At 46.2% G+C, this 19,086-nt stretch overlaps 1 protein-coding gene across 2 annotated transcripts in view; it reads left to right on the forward strand.

Annotated features, from left to right (window-relative positions):
- Positions 1-19,086, forward strand: part of OSCP1 (organic solute carrier partner 1) — a 75,825-nt gene that overhangs the window by 54,015 nt on the left and 2,724 nt on the right. For both annotated transcript variants that reach the window (XM_040424418.1, XM_040424419.1), the window contains one exon: positions 14,572-14,635. In XM_040424418.1, coding sequence (XP_040280352.1) covers positions 14,572-14,635 — 64 coding nt within the window. The remainder of the gene's footprint in view (positions 1-14,571; positions 14,636-19,086) is intronic.

Consider the following 19,086-nt stretch of genomic DNA (forward strand, 5'->3'; position numbering starts at 1 on the left):
CTCCACCCACTACTAGTCACGTTGTTCCACACAGAATCAACCCCACCCCTTCCCATTCATCAAGTTCTTATCACATGACCCGGCTATCCAATCAGCAGTCGGCCGAGGGCAACGCCTCCCAATGACGCTTCGTGGAAGGTCCTCAACACAAGGTAGAGACTTTCACTGGTTATTTCTCCCTGGATGTAATTTTCCACTTCATACCTCACACTAGACACGGCTTCAGGTCGAACTCAATGTTCAGACCACTTGGTTGTAAGGTCCCCAATTGGTAGATCCATTCTACTTCTTTTCGATTGATTTGCAACAGTAAGTCACCCCCTCGCCAGTGTGGTTTAACCACTTCCATCCCGGCAAACTTCAAACCCTGCGGGTTCTTCCCATGCATGAGTTTGAAGTGAGCTGACACACTGTGGCTCATCAATCCTCTCTTAATGTTCCCTATGTGTTCCTGGATCCTCACTTTTAATTTCCTTACTGTTCTACCTACGTATTGGAGTCCACAAGGGCACTCCAATACGTAGATCACACCCTCATTTTCACAGGAGCAGTTTCCTTTTATTCGAAAATCTCCTCCATTTTTATTGGATACCATACAGTTCAGAGTTCTCATTCTTCCCTTTGTGTTCCGATTTCTACACCCAGTGCAGAAACCGCACCATGTGAACTTCCCTCTTTGCCACATTTTTTCTCCACTGGGGGAATGGCACTATGCACCAACTTGGTTCTAATACTCGGAGCCTTTCTAAAAATAATTTTTAGATTTTCCCTAGTATTGGGTCATTTTTGAGCGTTCCCCAATTTTTTCTGACTGCTTTTTTGACAGTGTTGGACATTGAGCAATATCTTGTTATAAAGAAAAATCTATAATCCTTCTCACTCTTTTTCGCTTTCATTTTCCCCTTTTCTTCTTTTTTCTCCTTTTCTACATTCTGGATGCACGCATCCAGGCATTCTTCCTCATAACCTCGTTCAAGGAATCGATCTTTCAACACCTTACATTGCAACCTATAGTCCTCCACTGTAGTGCAGTTGATGTGGCATCGCTGTATACAGTGATCCCTAAAGATCTCGGTATAGAAGCGGTAGCCAACAGGATCAAAAAAGACGCCAAAATTAGTGACCAACAGGGGGATTTTATTTTAAAATGTTTGGAGTATTGCCTCGAACATAATTATTTTTGGTTTCGGGATACCCACTACGTACAGTGCGTTGGTACGGCGATGGGGGCAAAATTCGCCCCCAGTTTCGCCAACATCTTTATGGGGAAATAGGAGGAGACCACCATCCTTCCCACACTAGGGGCAGATACCCCCAGGGGGAGGTTAATCGTCTGGAGGAGATACATCGATGACTGCCTCCTAGTGTGGGAAGGAGAGAAGGAAGGACTTGAGACATTTATCCACCAGCTTGATGATAATAATTGGAACTTGCGGTTTGTGGGCGAAATCAGCAATGTTTCCATTAATTTTCTGGATTTGTGTATAAGGATAGAGGCGGGTAGCTTTAAGACTAGTTCCTTTTTTAAAGAGACGGATGTCAATTCATATGACATGAAAAGTTGCTATTATCAACCATGGCTCAAAAACATACCAAAAGGGCAGTTCAAAAGAATGGCCCGAAACTGCACTACAGTGGAGGACTATAGGTTGCAATGTAAGGTGTTGAAAGATCGATTCCTTGAACGAAGTTATGAGGAAGAATGCCTGGATGCGTGCATCCAGAATGTAGAAAAGGAGAAAAAAGAAGAAAAGGGGAAAATGAAAGCGAAAAAGAGTGAGAAGGATTATAGATTTTCCTTTATAACAAGATATTGCTCAATGTCCAACACTGTCAAAAAAGCAGTCAGAAAAAATTGGGGAACGCTCAAAAATGACCCAATACTAGGGAAAATCATACCTGAAAACCCTTCATTTATTTTTAGAAAGGCTCCGAGTATTAGAACCAAGTTAGTGCATAGTGCCATTCCCCCAGTGGAGAAAAAACGGGGTAAAGAGGGAGGGAAGTTCACATGGTGCGGTTTCTGCACTGGGTGTAGAAATCGGAACACAAAGGGAAGAATGAGAACTCTGAACTGTATGGTATCCAATAAAAATGGAGGAGCTTTTCGAATAAAAGGAAACTGCTCCTGTGAAAATGAGGGTGTGATCTACGTATTGGAGTGCCCTTGTGGACTCCAATACGTAGGTAGAACAGTAAGGAAATTAAAAGTGACGATCCAGGAACACATAGGGAACATTAAGAGAGGATTGATGAGCCACAGTGTGTCAGCTCACTTCAAACTCATGCATGGGAAGAACCCGCGGGGTTTGAAGTTTGCCGGGGTGGAAGTGGTTAAACCACACTGGCGAGGGGGTGACTCACTGTTGCAAATCAATCGAAAAGAAGTAGAATGGATCTACCAACTGGGGACCTTACAACCGAGCGGTCTGAACATTGAGTTCGACCTGAAGCCGTGTCTAGTGTGAGGTATGAAGTGGAAAATTACATCCAGGGAGAAATAACCAGTGAAAGTCTCTACCTTGTGTTGAGGACCTTCCACGAAGCGTCATTGGGAGGCGTTGCCCTCGGCCGACTGCTGATTGGATAGCCGGGTCATGTGATAAGAACTTGATGAATGGGAAGGGGTGGGGTTGATTCTGTGTGGAACAACGTGACTAGTAGTGGGTGGAGAGGAGTTTAGGTGAGCACGGGAGGAAAGGTATAAGATAAGTATGAATATTTTTGATCAAGAGGCCCTTGAAAATTATGAAATAAAGGTTGGTGAAAAGGAAGATATACCCAATATATGAATATGGTCTAGGGAATAGGGATAATTAAATATATGGATGAGGTTATATATATTACAAGGCTGCGGCGACATGATAAGGAAAAACATAGGCACTATTTAAAATGGTCTAACTGACCTCTGATAATTTTGAATATATTTTGTATGGTTGATTTTGTATTCTGGTGAAATGTCTTTGTCACAGTATTGATACGCTAAATGTATTGTATTTCACTTATGTGTTTTAATACACGCTAATTGGGCTATGGCTCCCACAGCTTGAGAAAGGGTGATTGGGCTATTTAACCACCTCAGCCCCCAGTGCTTAAACACCCTGAAAGACCAGGCCACTTTTTACACTTCTGACCTACACTACTTTCACCGTTTATTGCTCGGTCATGCAACTTACCACCCAAATGAATTTTACCTCCTTTTCTTCTCACTAATAGAGCTTTCATTTGGTGGTATTTCATTGCTGCTGACATTTTTACTTTTTTTGTTATTAATCGAAATTTAACGATTTTTTTGCAAAAAAATGACATTTTTCACTTTCAGTTGTAAAATTTTGCAAAAAAAACGACATCCATATAGAAATTTTGCTCTAAATTTATAGTTCTACATGTCTTTGATAAAAAAAAAATGTTTGGGTAAAAAAAAAATGGTTTGGGTAAAAGTTATAGCGTTTACAAACTATGGTACAAAAATGTGAATTTCCGCTTTTTGAAGCAGCTCTGACTTTCTGAGCACCTGTCATGTTTCCTGAGGTTCTACAATGCCCAGACAGTACAAACACCCCACAAATGACCCCATTTCTGAAAGTACACACCCTAAGGTATTCGCTGATGGGCATAGTGAGTTCATAGAACTTTTTATTTTTTGTCACAAGTTAGCGGAAAAAGATGATTTTTTTTTTTTTTTTCTTACAAAGTCTCATATTCCACTAACTTGTGACAAAAAATAAAAAGTTCTATGAACTCACTATGCCCATCAGCGAATACCTTGGGGTCTCTTCTTTCCAAAATGGGGTCACTTGTGGGGTAGTTCTACTGCCCTGGCATTCTAGGGGCCCAAATGTGTGGTAAGGAGTTTGAAATCAAATTCTGTAAAAAATGACCTGTGAAATCCGAAAGGTGCTCTTTGGAATATGGGCCCCTTTGCCCACCTAGGCTGCAAAAAAGTGTCACACATCTGGTATCTCCGTACTCAGGAGAAGGTGGGGAATGTGTTTTGGGGTGTCATTTTATATATACCCATGCTGGGTGAGAGAAATATCTTGGCAAAAGACAACTTTTCCCATTTTTTTATACAAAGTTGTCATTTGACCAAGATATTTATCTCACCCAGCATGGGTATATGTAAAAAGACACCCCAAAACACATTCCTCAACTTCTCCTGAGTACGGGGATACCAGATGTGTGACACTTTTTTGCAGCCTAGGTGGGCAAAGGGGCCCATATTCCAAAGAGCACCTTTCGGATTTCACTCCTCATTTTTTCCTGAATTTGATTTCAAACTCCTTACCACACATTTGGGCCCCTAGAATACCAGGGCAGTATAACTACCCCACAAGTGACCCCATTTTGGAAAGAAGACACCCCAAGGTATTCCGTGAGGGGCATGGCGAGTTCCTAGAATTTTTTATTTTTTGTCACAAGTTAGTGGAAAATGATGATTTTTTTTTTTTTTTTTTTTTTCATACAAAGTCTCATATTCCACAAACTTGTGACAAAAAATAAAAACTTCCATGAACTCACTATGCCCATCAGCGAATACCTTGGGGTCTCTTCTTTCCAAAATGGGGTCACTTGTGGGGTAGTTATACTGCCCTGGCATTCTAGGGGCCCAAATGTGTGGTAAGTAGGTAAATGACCTGTGAAATCCGAAAGGTGCTCTTTGGAATGTGGGCCCCTTTGCCCACCTAGGCTGCAAAAAAGTGTCACACATCTGGTATCTCTGTATTCAGGAGAAGTTGAGGAATGTGTTTTGGGGTGTCTTTTTACATATACCCATGCTGGGTGAGATAAATATCTTGGTCAAATGCCAACTTTGTATAAAAAAATGGGAAAAGTTGTCTTTTGCCAAGATATTTCTCTCACCCAGCATGGGTATATGTAAAATGACACCCCAAAACACATTCCCCAACTTCTCCCGATTACGGAGATACCAGATGTGTGACACTTTTTTGCAGCCGAGGTGGGCAAAGGGGCCCATATTCAAAAGAGCACCTTTCGGATTTCACAGGTCATTTTTTACAGAATTTGATTTCAAACTCCTTACCACACATTTGGGCCCCTAGAATGCCAGGGCAGTATAACTACCCCACAAGTGACCCCATTTTGGAAAGAAGAGACCCCAAGGTATTCGCTGATGGGCATAGTGAGTTCATGGAAGTTTTTATTTTTTGTCACAAGTTAGTGGAATATGAGACTTTGTATGAAAAAAAAAAAAAAAAATAAGCATTTTCCACTAACTTGTGACAAAAAATAAAAAATTCTAGGAACTCGCCATGCCCCTCACGGAATACCTTGGGGTGTCTTCTTTCCAAAATGGGGTCACTTGTGGGGTAGTTATACTGCCCTGGCATTTTCCAGGGGCCCTAATGTGTGGTAAGTAGGTAAATGACCTGTGAAATCCTAAAGGTGCTCTTTGGAATATGGGCCCCTTTGCCCACCTAGGCTGCAAAAAAGTGTCACACATGTGGTATCGCCGTATTCAGGAGAAGTTGGGGAATGTGTTTTGGGGTGTCATTTTACATATACCCATGCTGGGTGAGAGAAATATCTTGGCAAAAGACAACTTTTCCCATTTTTTTATACAAAGTTGGCATTTGACCAAGATATTTCTCTCACCCAGCATGGGTATATGTAAAATGACACCCCAAAACACATTCCCCAACTTCTCCTGAGTACGGCGATACCAGATGTGTGACACTTTTTTGCAGCCTAGATGCGCAAAGGTGCCCAAATTCCTTTTAGGAGGGCATTTTTAGACATTTGGATACCAGACTTCTTCTCACGCTTTGGGGCCCCTAGAATGCCAGGGCAGTATAAATACCCCACATGTGACCCCATTTTGGAAAGAAGACACCCCAAGGTATTCAATGAGGGGCATGGCGAGTTCATAGAAATTTTTTTTTTTTGGCACAAGTTAGCGGAAATTGATATTTTTAATTTTTTTCTCACAAAGTCTCCCGTTCCGCTAACTTGGGACAAAAATTTCAATCTTTCATGGACTCAATATGCCCCTCACGGAATACCTGGGGGTGTCTTCTTTCCGGAATGGGGTCACATGTGGGGTATTTATACTGCCCTGGCATTCTAGGGGCCCTAAAGCGTGAGAAGAAGTCTGGAATATAAATGTCTAAAAAATTTTACGCATTTGGATTCCGTGAGGGGTATGGTGAGTTCATGTGAGATTTTATTTTTTGACACAAGTTAGTGGAATATGAGACTTTGTAAGAAAAAAAAAAAAAAATTCCGCTAACTTGGGCCAAAAAAATATCTGAATGGAGCCTTACAGAGGGGTGATCAATGACAGGGGGGTGATCAATGACAGGGGGGTGATCAATGACAGGGGGGTGATCAGGGAGTCTATATGGGGTGATAACCACAGTCATTGATCACGCCCGTGTAAGGCTTCATTCAGACGTCCGGATGCGTTTTGCGGATCCGATCCATCTATCAGTGCATCCGTAAAAATCATGCGGACATCTGAATGGAGCTTTACAGGGGGGTAATCAATGACAGGGGGGTAATCAGGGAGTCTATATGGGGTGATCACCACAGTCATTGATCACGCCCCTGTAAGGCTTCATTCAGACGTCCGGATGCGTTTTGCGGATCCGATCCATCTATCAGTGCATCCGTAAAAATCATGCGGACATCTGAATGGAGCTTTACAGGGGGGTAATCAATGACAGGGGGGTAATCAATGACAGGGGGGTGATCAGGGAGTCTATATGGGGTGATCACCACAGTCATTGATCATGCCCCTGTAAGGCTTCATTCAGACGTCCGGATGCGTTTTGCGGATCCGATCCATCTATCAGTGCATCCGTAAAAATCATGCGGACATCTGAATGGAGCCTTACAGGGGGGTAATCAATGACAGGGGGGTGATCACCACAGTCATTGATCATGCCCCTGTAAGGCTTCATTCAGACGTCCGGATGCGTTTTGCGGATCGGATCCATCTATCAGTGCATCCGTAAAAATCATGCGGACATCTGAATGGAGCTTTACAGGGGGGTGATCAGGGAGTCTATATGGGGTGATCACCACAGTCATTGATCATGCCCCTGTAAGGCTTCATTCAGACGTCCGGATGCGTTTTGCGGATCCGATCCATCTATCAGTGCATCCGTAAAAATCATGCGGACATCTGAATGGAGCTTTACAGGGGGTTGATCAATGACAGGGGTGTAATCAATGACAGGGGGGTGATCAGGGAGTCTATATGGGGTGATCACCACAGTCATTGATCATGCCCCTGTAAGGCTTCATTCAGACGTCCGGATGCGTTTTGCGGATCCGATCCATCTATCAGTGCATCCGTAAAAATCATGCGGACATCTGAATGGAGCTTTACAGGGGGGTAATCAATGACAGGGGGGTGATCACCACAGTCATTGATCATGCCCCTGTAAGGCTTCATTCAGACGACCGGATGCGTTTTGCGGATCCGATCCATGTATCAGTGCATCCGTAAAAATCATGCGGACATCTGAATGGAGCTTTACAGGGGGGTAATCAATGACAGGGGGGTAATCAATGACAGGGGGGTGATCAGGGAGTCTATATGGGGTGATCACCACAGTCATTGATCATGCCCCTGTAAGGCTTCATTCAGACGTCCGGATGCGTTTTGCGGATCCGATCCATCTATCAGTGGATCCGTAAAAATCATGCGGACGTCTGAATGGAGCTTTACAGGGGGTTGATCAATGACAGGGGGGTAATCAATGACAGGGGGGTGATCAGGGAGTCTATATGGGGTGATCAGGGGTGATTAGGGGTGATCAGGGGCTAATAAGGGGTTAATAAGTGACGGGGGGGGGGGGTGTAGTGTAGTGTAGTGGTGCTTGGTGCTACTTTACTGAGCTACCTGTGTCCTCTGGTGGTCGATCTAAACAAAGGGGACCACCAGAGGACCAGGTAGCAGGTAGATTAGACGCTGTTATCAAAACAGCGTCTAATATACCTGTTAGGGGTTAAAAAAAACACATCTCCAGCCTGCCAGCGAACGATCGCCGCTGGCAGGCTGGAGATCAACTCTCTTACCTTCCGTTCCTGTGAGCGCGCGCGCCTGTGTGCGCGCGTTCACAGGAAGTCTCGCGTCTCGCGAGATGACGCGTATATGCGTGACTGTGCGCAGCGCTGCCACCTCCGGAACGCGATCCTGCGTTAGGCGGTCCGGAGGTGGTTAAAGGGCCCAGCTGTGGACATGCGCAGTTGTCGCCCCTGAGGAAGTCAGAGAGCGAAACCCGGGTCGGGCAGGAGTTCGAATTGATTTTATTATGCCTGTTATCTACCATTGTTTGTGAGTAGAATAAAACCTTTTTTTAATAACAACTAAGAGGGTACTTCACTATATGCCGGTCATATTTAATCCTACAGAGGAGGCAGTCAGAGGAGGATTGAACCCCTTGAGATAGGAGGACGGAGGCTAATACCCTGATTCTTACACCTGTGTAGCGTTCGACTGGATCCCAAGCAGCGCGGTTTCAAATCCTTTTATTGCATGACTTTCGAGTGTGAATACCCACCACACTACATTGGAACCAGCAGCGCAAGTAATTGTCCGTGTTCTGGGACACAGGACTGACATTTCTGTTTCTCTTTTATTGTACCAAAATAAAGAGAAATATGCATAGGAGAGACAGTTATAGTTAAGCAGACATCCGCACAAAAGAGGATAAGGCCCCTCAAGCAGGAGGCTGTTGTTCCAACCGGATCTGCCGTTCATTTCTGTCCAGCCACTTTGTCGCCTCCTTGGGATCCTATAAGAAACTTGTTGTATTCAGGGCTACCACTAGCAGCTTGGCTGGGTATAACATGGAGTAAGGGACTCCCAGACTTCTCAGCCGCTTTTTTTATGTCCAGGAACCGGGCTCTTCTTTTCTGGACCTCCATAGAGTAGTCCGGGTATAGTGAGATTTTATGACCCTCCACAGAAATATCAGGCATTTCTCTGGCCTTACGGAGCAAGATATCTCTATCTCTGTAATGCAATAACTTAGCCAGGACTGTTCTCGGAGGGGCCCCCGGTGGCAGAGGCCTAGTAGGCACCCTATGGGCACGTTCAACGGCAAACAACGGTGTCAGAGATTCGGGTCCAAACTGCTCTTTCAGCCACGCTTCAAAAAATTCAGTAGGATTTCTGCCTTCCACCCTTTCCGGCACTCCTACTATGAGCACGTTGTTCCAACGCAAACAATTCTCCATATCATCTTGCTTTGCAGACAGCACACTCAACATTCGGGTATGTTCTATTAATTCTCCCTTTAGAGGCTGCACCTTATCTTCAACATCCCCCATTCTATCTTCTAGGGCAGTTGTTCGTTCTGCTAATTTTTTTAAAATCATGCCTTATGATAGAAATGTCCTCCTTAATTGCGCCAACCTGGACCGTCAGGGCATTGAGGGATTTGCCACATTTAGAGATGGCATGCATTACATCCTTGAGGGTAGGTTCCCCAGAGTCTGATTCACAGGCTTCCCGGTCTGGCTCCTCACTATTCAACTGTAGAGCTGCAAATCTGTTGGCGCTCTTACTCACAATTGTGGAAGACTCCGTCCCTTCAGGCTCTGAATCGTCTCCCTGGTCTAGGGACGCAAGGTCCTGAGTCTCCGGACGCCGCTTGTTGCTGGAAGCCTGTGAGGAGCGAGCATACTGGCATAATTTCGCTGCCGCTTCCTTCTGCATTTCAGTAGCGCGTTCCCGCCGATTCGGAGTGCCTGCTCCGGCGCCATCTTCGGGTTCCTTTTCTATTCCTCTGCCTTCTCGTTTTCTCGACATGGTCACTATAAACGGCTCGATAGACACTCAGGCTGGTGCCAGCTAACAATCCTTTATCGCTCAGGCCATATTTCTTTGCAAATTTGAGGGTTTTTCAGGATAAATGACCGTGTCAAAGCGGGAGCTCACTCAGCGTGCGACCGCTTACATGCCTTGCTAGCCACGCCCCCCCAGTTATTACTTTAGTTGCCCTCCTCTGTACCCTCTCCAGCGTCTGCTATGTCTGCCTTGTTCACAGGAGCCCAGAACTGTATACAGCACTCCATGTGTGGTCTGACTAGTGATTTCTAAAGTGGTAGGACTATGTTCTCATCACGGGCATCTATGCCCCTTTTGATGCAACCCATTATCTTATTGGCCTTGACAGCAGCTGCCTGACACTCGTTTGTACAGCTTAGTTTGCTGTCCACTAAAATTCCTAGGTCCTTTTCCATGTCAGTGTTACCCAGTGTTTTACCATTTAGTATGTACTGGTGACTTGCATTATTCCTTCCCATGTGCATAACCTTACATTTGTCAGTGTTAAACCTCATCTGCCACTTATCTGCCCAAGCCTCCAATCTATCAACATCCATTTCTAGCAGTATACTGTCCTCTTCTGTGTCAATTACTTTACACAGTTTAGTGTCATCTGCAAAAAAATGATATTTTACTGTGCAAGCCTTCTACAAGATCATTAATAAATATATTGAAGAGAATAGGGCCCAATACTGACCCCTGAGGTACCCCACTAGTGACAGTGACCCAATCTGAGTGTGTACCGTTAATAACCACCCTCTGTTTTCTATCATTGAGCCAGTTACTTACCCACATACAGACATTTTCTCCCAGTCCAAGCATTCTCATTTTATATACTAACCTTTTATGCTGTACAGTGTCAAATGCTTTGGAGAAGTCCAGATGTACGACATCCATTGATTCACCGCTGTCAAGTCTAGAACTTACCTCCTCATAGAAACTGATTAAAATATAGCATCTCTTAGAAAACCTTCAAACAGTTTACCCACGACAGATGTTAAACTTACCGGCCTATAGTTTCCGGGCTCTGTTTTTGGACCTTTTTGAATATTGGCCAATCCTGTGGAACACTCCCTGTCAGTATAGAGTCCTTAAATATCAGAAATAAGGGTCTGGCTATGATATTACTTATTTCTCTTAGGATACGAGGGTGTATGCCATCTGGTCCTGGCGATTTTGTCTATTTTAATCTTTTTTAAGACACAGCTGTACTTCTTCCTGGGTCAGACAGGGCACTTTTAATGGGGAATTAACTTTTACATTCTGCATTTCATCTGACAGTTTATTTTCTTCAGTGAATACAGTGGAGAATTTTTTTTTTTTTATAGCTTTGCTTTCTCCTCATCGCTCTCTGCAACTCCCCCCTTATTACTCTGTAAAGGGGAGAAACCTTCAGATTTATACTTTTTACTATTTATATAATTGAAAAACATTTTAGGGTTAGTTTTGCTCTCTTTGGCAATTAATCTCTCGATCTTTCTATAGATTGGCTGCTTTTATTTGTTTTTACATATTCAATTTTTTTCCTTATAGTTTTTCAATGCTTCCTCGCTACCCTCCCATTTTAGTGATTTTAAATGCTTACTTTTTGCCCTTTATTGCTTTCTTTACAGTTTTTTTATCCACATCGGTTTCTTTTTGTTCCTTAACCTTTTATTCCCATAAGGTATGTACCTCTCACAATTAGATTTTAGGATGCTTTTGAAAATATCCAATTTTGTGGCTGGATTTTTATTTTTAAAGACTTTGTCCCAGTTAGTTGGCTAAATTTAGCTTTTTTAAAGGTTTTGGTATTTTTGTTCCTCCCTTAAGAAACACTCTTTTGAATGATAATTGGAAGGTTATTACTTTATGGTCACTATTTCCCAGGTGTCCCCCATCCTGCACATCTGTTGTTCTGTCAGGTCTATTGGTTAATACTAAGTCCAGTATGGCCGTCCCTCTAGTCGGGTCCTGAACCAGTTGGGAAACGTAATTTTCTTTGGTTATTGCCAAGAACCTGTTTCCTTTATTAGATATACAAGTTTCAGTTTCCCAGTCTATATCTGGGTAGTTGAAGTCCCCCATAATAACCACCTCATTATGATTTGCCGCCTCGTCTATCTCGTTTTATTAGCAGATTTTCTGTGGACTCTGATATATTAGGTGGTTTAAACTCCTTTTAGTAATTTATTATTGTTTTTGCCTCCATGTATTTCTACCCACAGTGACTCCACATGTTCATGTCCCTCACTTATATCTTCCCGGAGTGTGGGCTTTAGACAGGACTTTACATAAAGGCAGACCCCTTCCCCTCTCCGGTTTTGGCGATCCTTTCTAAACAGACTGTAACCTTGTACATTAACTGCCCAGTCATAGCTATCATCCAGCCATGTATCAGTTATTCCCACTACGTCATAGTCCTCCTCACACATCACTAATTCCAGTTCCCCAGTTTTATTAGTCAGGCTTCTGGCATCAGTATACATACATTTTAGAGGTTTATGTATATTTTTTACCCTACACCTTTCCTTCGGAGCTGTTCTAGTCCCTCCTTCCATTCCTCCCCCAGTCCCATTACCTTGCCCCGGTCTCTATCTGCACTATCTTACCATCCTATAACGTAATTACCCTCCCCTCCAGTCCCTAGTTTAAACACTACTCGAACCTTCTAGCCATCTTCTCCCCCAACACAGCTTCCCCTTCCCCATTGAGGTGCAGCCCATCCCTACGATAGAGCCTGTAGCCAACAGAGAAGTCGGCCCTGTTCTCCAGGAACCCAAACCCATCCTTCCTACACCAGTTCTTGAGCCACTTGTTAACCTTCCTAATCTCCCGCTGCCTTTCTTGTGTGGCTCATGGTACCGGTAGTATTTTGGAAAACACTACCTTTTAAGGTCCTTGCCCTAAGCTTTTGACCTAAAGCCCTAAAATAATTTTTAAGGACGCTCCACCTATCTCTAACTTTGTCATTGGTTCCGATATGGACCATGACCAATGGATCTTCTCCAGTCCCTCCCAGTAATCTGTCAACCCGATCCGCGATGTGTCGAACTCGAGCGCCAGGAAGACAACACACTGTTCGACGATCCCGGTCTTTGTGACAGTTTTTCCTATCTGCTACCACCCTCCTCCACATCTACCCCATTTTTCTGACTTGCTCAGTGAGCAGCAAACTCTTTTCCAAATTGTCAATGCTTCTCAGTGTTAAAATTCGCCCGTTTAGATACTCGATATGCGATTCCAAAGGGCAATTTGCTCACATTTTGAACAAAGATATGCACCCTCAAACGGCTGTTCCAGGACTGCATACATTAGACAAGATGTGCAGTGGACTGCGCTGTCAATAATGGAACACATACTAAGTGGGGATTTTGCAAGAAAAGAGAAAAATACAATATAGTGCAGTGATAAGAATCTAATTTACTGTAGTCCCCTCCTAAAGTCCCTGAATCTCAAGTCACATAATCTAAAGTCACACACTTAAAGGGGTATTCTCATCTTAATGATCACTGTTAAATCTGTTAATGATTTGACAGTGATCATTTTTCTAAATACATGTTATTACCCAATTCCCACCCTTTTTTTTTTTAGAAAATAAGTCCCCTCTTACCTGATGTTGTCTTTGGTCTCCCCTGGTTATGGCCACCTCTCCTGTCGAATCCCCCCCGGGCCGCGCTTGCGCAGAAGACTGAAGATTCTCTCCCGGCCGCGCCGCGCAATGTCCTGAATGCGCACGCCGCCGCGCATGCGCCATGATGACTTCTTCCTGGCCAGTATAGTACAGAGCTGCGAACGCGCACGCCGGCTCTGTACTATACTGGCCAGGAAGAAGTCATCATGGCGCATGCGCGGCGGCGTGCGCGTTCAGGACATTGCCCGGCCGGGAAAAGAATTCAAGAAGTGAACGTCGTGCTCAAGGAAGGTAAGTTTCAAAAGGGAAGATGAGAATATCCCTTTAATACAAACACACACTTGAACTCAAACACACAAACGCTCACAAACTCGCGTTATTTGCCTGATTGTATAAGTGCAGCTCTCAAACCAGCCTGCTTTTCTTTCCTCTGGATTCAAACCAACGTGTGCCGCCCGTGCCATCATTGGGGACAGCTTATTGCAGTCCCCGAGGCACAGGCACCGCCCACGTGGGCTGCGCTGATGGGTGCATACCCATTCAACTTGAATGCGTCCACGATCCGTCTGCACTGCAATAAATAGAGCATGTTCTATTGTTCTATGCCACGGAAGTGCTCCAAATCTTCTGGATTGCGGACCATTCAAGTGCTGTTTGTGGGCTGCAATACAGGCACCACCAGCACACGTTTGTCTCCACATCTGTTATAGTAAATGCATGTACTACCTATCCTCAAACAACAATTCTGCAGCATTTTTCTTAGTAGTGCTCTTCCTCTGTTATTCCTTCTTGAAATGTTTGAATGAATTGACAACTGTTACCACGTAATGGTGTGTTTGATACTGTCCAATCAGTGCTGACAATATCAGACTTTGTATGGATATACCCAGGAATGGTAACACCCAGTTGTCAATTTATTCATAAAATCCTATGAGGAATAACATGCAGAATACAAGTATTTATTAAAACAGACACCAGGAGAGTGGACACATCCTCTTTAAGAACTGATCACAAGCAGAGTAAGAAAGAACGTGTTTGTACATAGTTCTGAAATCTTATGTCTAGTTCTTATCACAATGTACTGTATATGTATGACACTTACTGTATATGTATATTACCCTGTTTACCACACATTTTTGTTTTTTTCAATATGAAGACATGCAGCACTTACAAGGCCAGAAGAGCTTTCTTATAAAGTTATCAACATTCAAGCCAGTGAAGTAAGTAAAGTGTTAAATGTCAATTAATGATTCTGTATTGTAATTATTGTGTTTGCCACTGGAGAGCCAGATGTATTCCCAAAATGGCACTGCCCCCAAGTGGCCTCTGATGTAAATTACTTAGGGTACTTTCACACTGGCGGCAGAGGATATCGGCAGTCATCCGGACGCAAACTGATGGCATTTGTCAGACGGATCCGGATGCGGGTCCGTCTGACAAATGCATTGAAATACCGGATCCGTCTCTCCGGTGTCATCCGGAAAAACGGATCCGGTACAAATTTTTTTTGCATTTTTAAAGGTCTGCGCATATTCCGTTTTGCCGGAACACTTCAATGTAAATTAATGCCGAATCTGGCATTCCGGCAAGTGATCAGTATCTTTGGCCGGAGAGAAAACTGCAGCATGCTGCAGTATTTTCTCCGTCCAAAAAAACCTAAGAGGGACTGAACTGATGCATCCTGAACGGATTGCTCTCCATTCAGAATGCATTAGGATAAAAAACTGATCAGTTCTTTTCCAGTATAGAGACTCTAGTGCCGGAAACCAAAAACGCTAGTGTGAAAATACCCTTAGCTGCAGGGGCGTAGCTAAAGGCTCATGGGCCCTGGTGCAAGAGTTAGGCTTGGGCCCCCCTTCCCTCAGTACTTTGTGTGTCTTCTTATGCAGCACAAGGGTCTTTGGGCCCCCTCAGGCTCCTGGGCCCGGTAGCGACTGCTACCTCTGCACCCCCTATAGCTACGCCCCTGCTTAGCTGTATCCTTATATTCTGCCTATTCAAATGTTTACAAGCATTTCCGCTTCTATATGTTTATTAGATGGTGCAGTAAGGGGTGTAATGCTAATAAGGGATACAAAAGGGCGAAATCTACACAACTGTGTATACACATAAGCCTTTTCTGTAATTAAACACCCAAGCTTTTTCTACAAGGATCCCCGTTGTAAACTTTTCATAGATTGCGTTTGAACATTTTGTAATGTACATCCATAAACCATTTTGGTCTCCAAGGTGATCTTGACATTTGCTCCCTATACTGAAAAGCAAGGGGGAATATGAATTTTAGACAAACTCAGACTTTCCTTAACCTGTTTAGGACATAGGGCATACCGGTACGCCCTGATATCCCGATCCTTAAGGACACAGGACATACCTGTACGTCCTTTGTATTTCCGATCACCGCCAGAAATAATTGAGCAGGCACCTGGGGACAATGCACCAGGGGGTCCTGTGACCCCCCCCCCCCCTTCCCCCAGTGTAGGCAATCGCAGCAAATTCAAGTCAATTCAGACCTGCGGTTTGCTGTGTTTCCGGGTTCTGGGGACCCGATAACCCGGGACAGGATGGTGATTGGAGGTGTATTATCACACCACCGATCACCATCCTGCGATCCTGAGAGGTGATGTGACATCACCTCTCAGGATCGCCTCTCATTGGTCGGTTCGGCGGGCGGGAAGTTCAAATCATCGCAGCACTCCTCTCTTCCTCCTTTTCATTCCGGGAGCCCGAGGAAAAGAGCCAGCACCCCCTATCTGTGCAGAGATCAGGATCCAGCCAGCACCCCATCTTTGCCCCAGCACCACCAGGTATTTAGGGAAAGGCTAGGGACAGGCTAGGGACAAGTTAGATTAGGCAGGGATATTTAGGGAAAGTTAGTTACAGATTGATCACCCTAAATCAGGACCACAGGCAGGTTTTTTTTTGCGTACGCTGACTGTGGCCAGCACTCTTAGCGTCTGGCCACTGTTACCGCATTTCACACCCCACTGCTGATGAACTTCGAATGGTTGATCAGCGATTTTTGATTTTTTTTTTCACCATGACCTGCCTCCCTGGAGGAGCTCCCTCAGACCAGCTGTAAAGTGAAAGTAAAAATCCCAGCATGCATTGCAGCAAGCATGTTCAGAGGAGCAGTCACATGACATCCCCGCCCACCTGTGTTCCCATGGAGACAAGAGCCCCTCTGACATTATCAATAACTCATCAGTAAATAACTGCTGTACAGACACAGCAATAGAAAGTACGCCCCAGTCCCAGCAGCACACAGGAATATGATGCTAATGTGTCATACATATGTTACTGGGGGGGGGGGGTTGCCCTGTTCATAAACTTGCTGTGGGGCCTAGTCATTTCTAGTTGCACCATTGGATGTAAGCCATGAACAGAATGAATAGAGGGGGAGATTTATCATTTCTCTTGTTTCTGAAAAGTGGTGGTAAAAAGTTGCTAACTAACGTGTTTGCGACTTTTTAACTGTGTCTTTAAAAAAAAAAAAAAAAAGGCAGGGAGGGGGCTTTACACGTCCCCCTAACAAATTTATGTTAATTTCCACCAGTTTTCTGACTCAAATGAAGCCAGAAATCTCCGGCAGCTCTGAGCTGTCATAGATTTCTGTTTAGGTGCACGGAGAGCTCTGATGAATAAATTTATACAAATCGATCTGTTCACATAGAGAGGAGCATCCTGTCTATTATCACACGACTAAGGCTACTTTCACACTAGTGTCAGCCTGCCGGATCCATGCTAACGCTAGCTCACGAGTGCCGCCGGAAGTCCGCTCCGGCCCCATTCAAGTTCACTGATGCCCAGCACGCTGCTTTTTTTGTCCGGCCGAATCTCAGCATGTTTGCCGTGCTGCGGCCACATCTCCGACCTGTCCCCATTAAAGTGAATGGGGCCGGAGCGGACTTCCGGCGGCACTCGTGGGCTAGCGTTAGCACGGATCACTGTATACAGTATACAGGGGGTCACATATCACCCTATCCAGTGTGCAGGAAGGAGAGGGCACACAATTATAGATGGTGAGATCAGTGACTGCTGCTGATATCACTGACCTCAGCCATACTGACAGCTCACAAGGGGTTAAAGCTGGCATATCATGTCTGTGATAAGAACACAGAGCAGAGGGGCCATAACCAGGACCGACACTGGAACTGCTTACAGTTTGTGGTTCACAGCGCTGCCCTGGCTCTTCTACATCCTCACATGTTGGCAGGATCCTCTCAGTACAGGGGTAACAGAGGGGGCAGAGCCTGCAGTCAGATCAGCCATCACAGCTTCCCCTCAGTCTCCCTTCTTCCTGCAAAAGTTTCTTTATTTTAGCTTTTAACAAGAGTCCCTGATGAGCCCCTGCTAGCCCACAGAAGGAAAGCACCTCTGATACAAGCAGGGTGCTTTAGGACCCAGACAGCAGCAGACGCCTTCAGGCATGGAGGAGGGGCACGTGCAGGAATGGACCAGACAGGCAGCTGTGAAAGCAGGAGAGGAGCGGGCGTGGTGAGAGCAGGAGAGGAGCGGGCGTGGTGAGAGCAGGAGAGGAGCGGGCGTGGTGAGAGCAGGAGAGGAGGGGGCGTGGTGAGAGCAGGAGAGGAGGGGGCGTGGTGAGAGCAGGAGAGGAGGGGGCGTGGTGAGAGCAGGAGAGGAGGGGGCGTGGTGAGAGCAGGAGAGGAGGGGGCGTGGTGAGAGCAGGAGAGGAGGGGGCGTGGTGAGAGCAGGGGAGGAGGGGGCGTGGTGAGAGCAGGAGAGGAGCGGGCTGGTGAGAGCAGGAGAGGAGGGGGCGTGGTGAGAGCAGGAGAGAAGGGGGGGCGTGGTGAGAGCAGGAGAGAAGGGGGGCGTGGTGAGAGCAGGAGAGAAGGGGGGGCGTGGTGAGAGCAGGAGAGAAGGGGGGGCGTGGTGAGAGCAGGGCAGGAGGGGGCGTGGTGAGAGCAGGGCAGGAGGGGGCGTGGTGAGAGCAGGAGAGGAGGGGGCGTGGTGAGAGCAGGAGAGGAGGGGGCGTGGTGAGAGCAGGAGAGGAGGGGGCGTGGTGAGAGCAGGAGAGGAGGGGGCGTGGTGAGAGCAGGAGAGGAGGGGGCGTGGTGAGAGCAGGAGAGGAGCGGGCTGGTGAGAGCAGGAGAGGAGGGGGCGTGGTGAGAGCAGGAGAGAAGGGGGGGCGTGGTGAGAGCAGGAGAGAAGGGGGGCGTGGTGAGAGCAGGAGAGAAGGGGGGGCGTGGTGAGAGCAGGAGAGAAGGGGGGGCGTGGTGAGAGCAGGGCAGGAGGGGGCGTGGTGAGAGCAGGGCAGGAGGGGGCGTGGTGAGAGCAGGGCAGGAGGGGGCGTGGTGAGAGCAGGGCAGGAGGGGGCGTGGTGAGAGCAGGGCAGGTGGGGGCGTGGTGAGAGCAGGACAGGAGGGGGCGTGGTGAGAGCAGGACAGGAGGGGGCGTGGTGAGAGCAGGACAGGAGGGGGCGTGGTTAGAGCAGGACAGGAGGGGGCGTGGTGAGAGCAGGGCAGGAGGGGGCGTGGTGAGAGCAGGGCAGGAGGGGGCGTGGTGAGAGCAGGACAGGAGCGGGCTGGTGAGAGCAGGAGAGGAGGGGGCGTGGTGAGAGCAGGGCAGGAGGGGGCGTGGTGAGAGCAGGGCAGGAGGGGGCGTGGTGAGAGCAGGACAGGAGCGGCCTGGTGAGAGCAGGAGAGGAGGGGGC

Source organism: Bufo bufo, chromosome 3 (genome assembly GCF_905171765.1).
Source record: "Bufo bufo chromosome 3, aBufBuf1.1, whole genome shotgun sequence".
NCBI classification, from domain to species: Eukaryota; Metazoa; Chordata; class Amphibia; order Anura; family Bufonidae; genus Bufo; species Bufo bufo.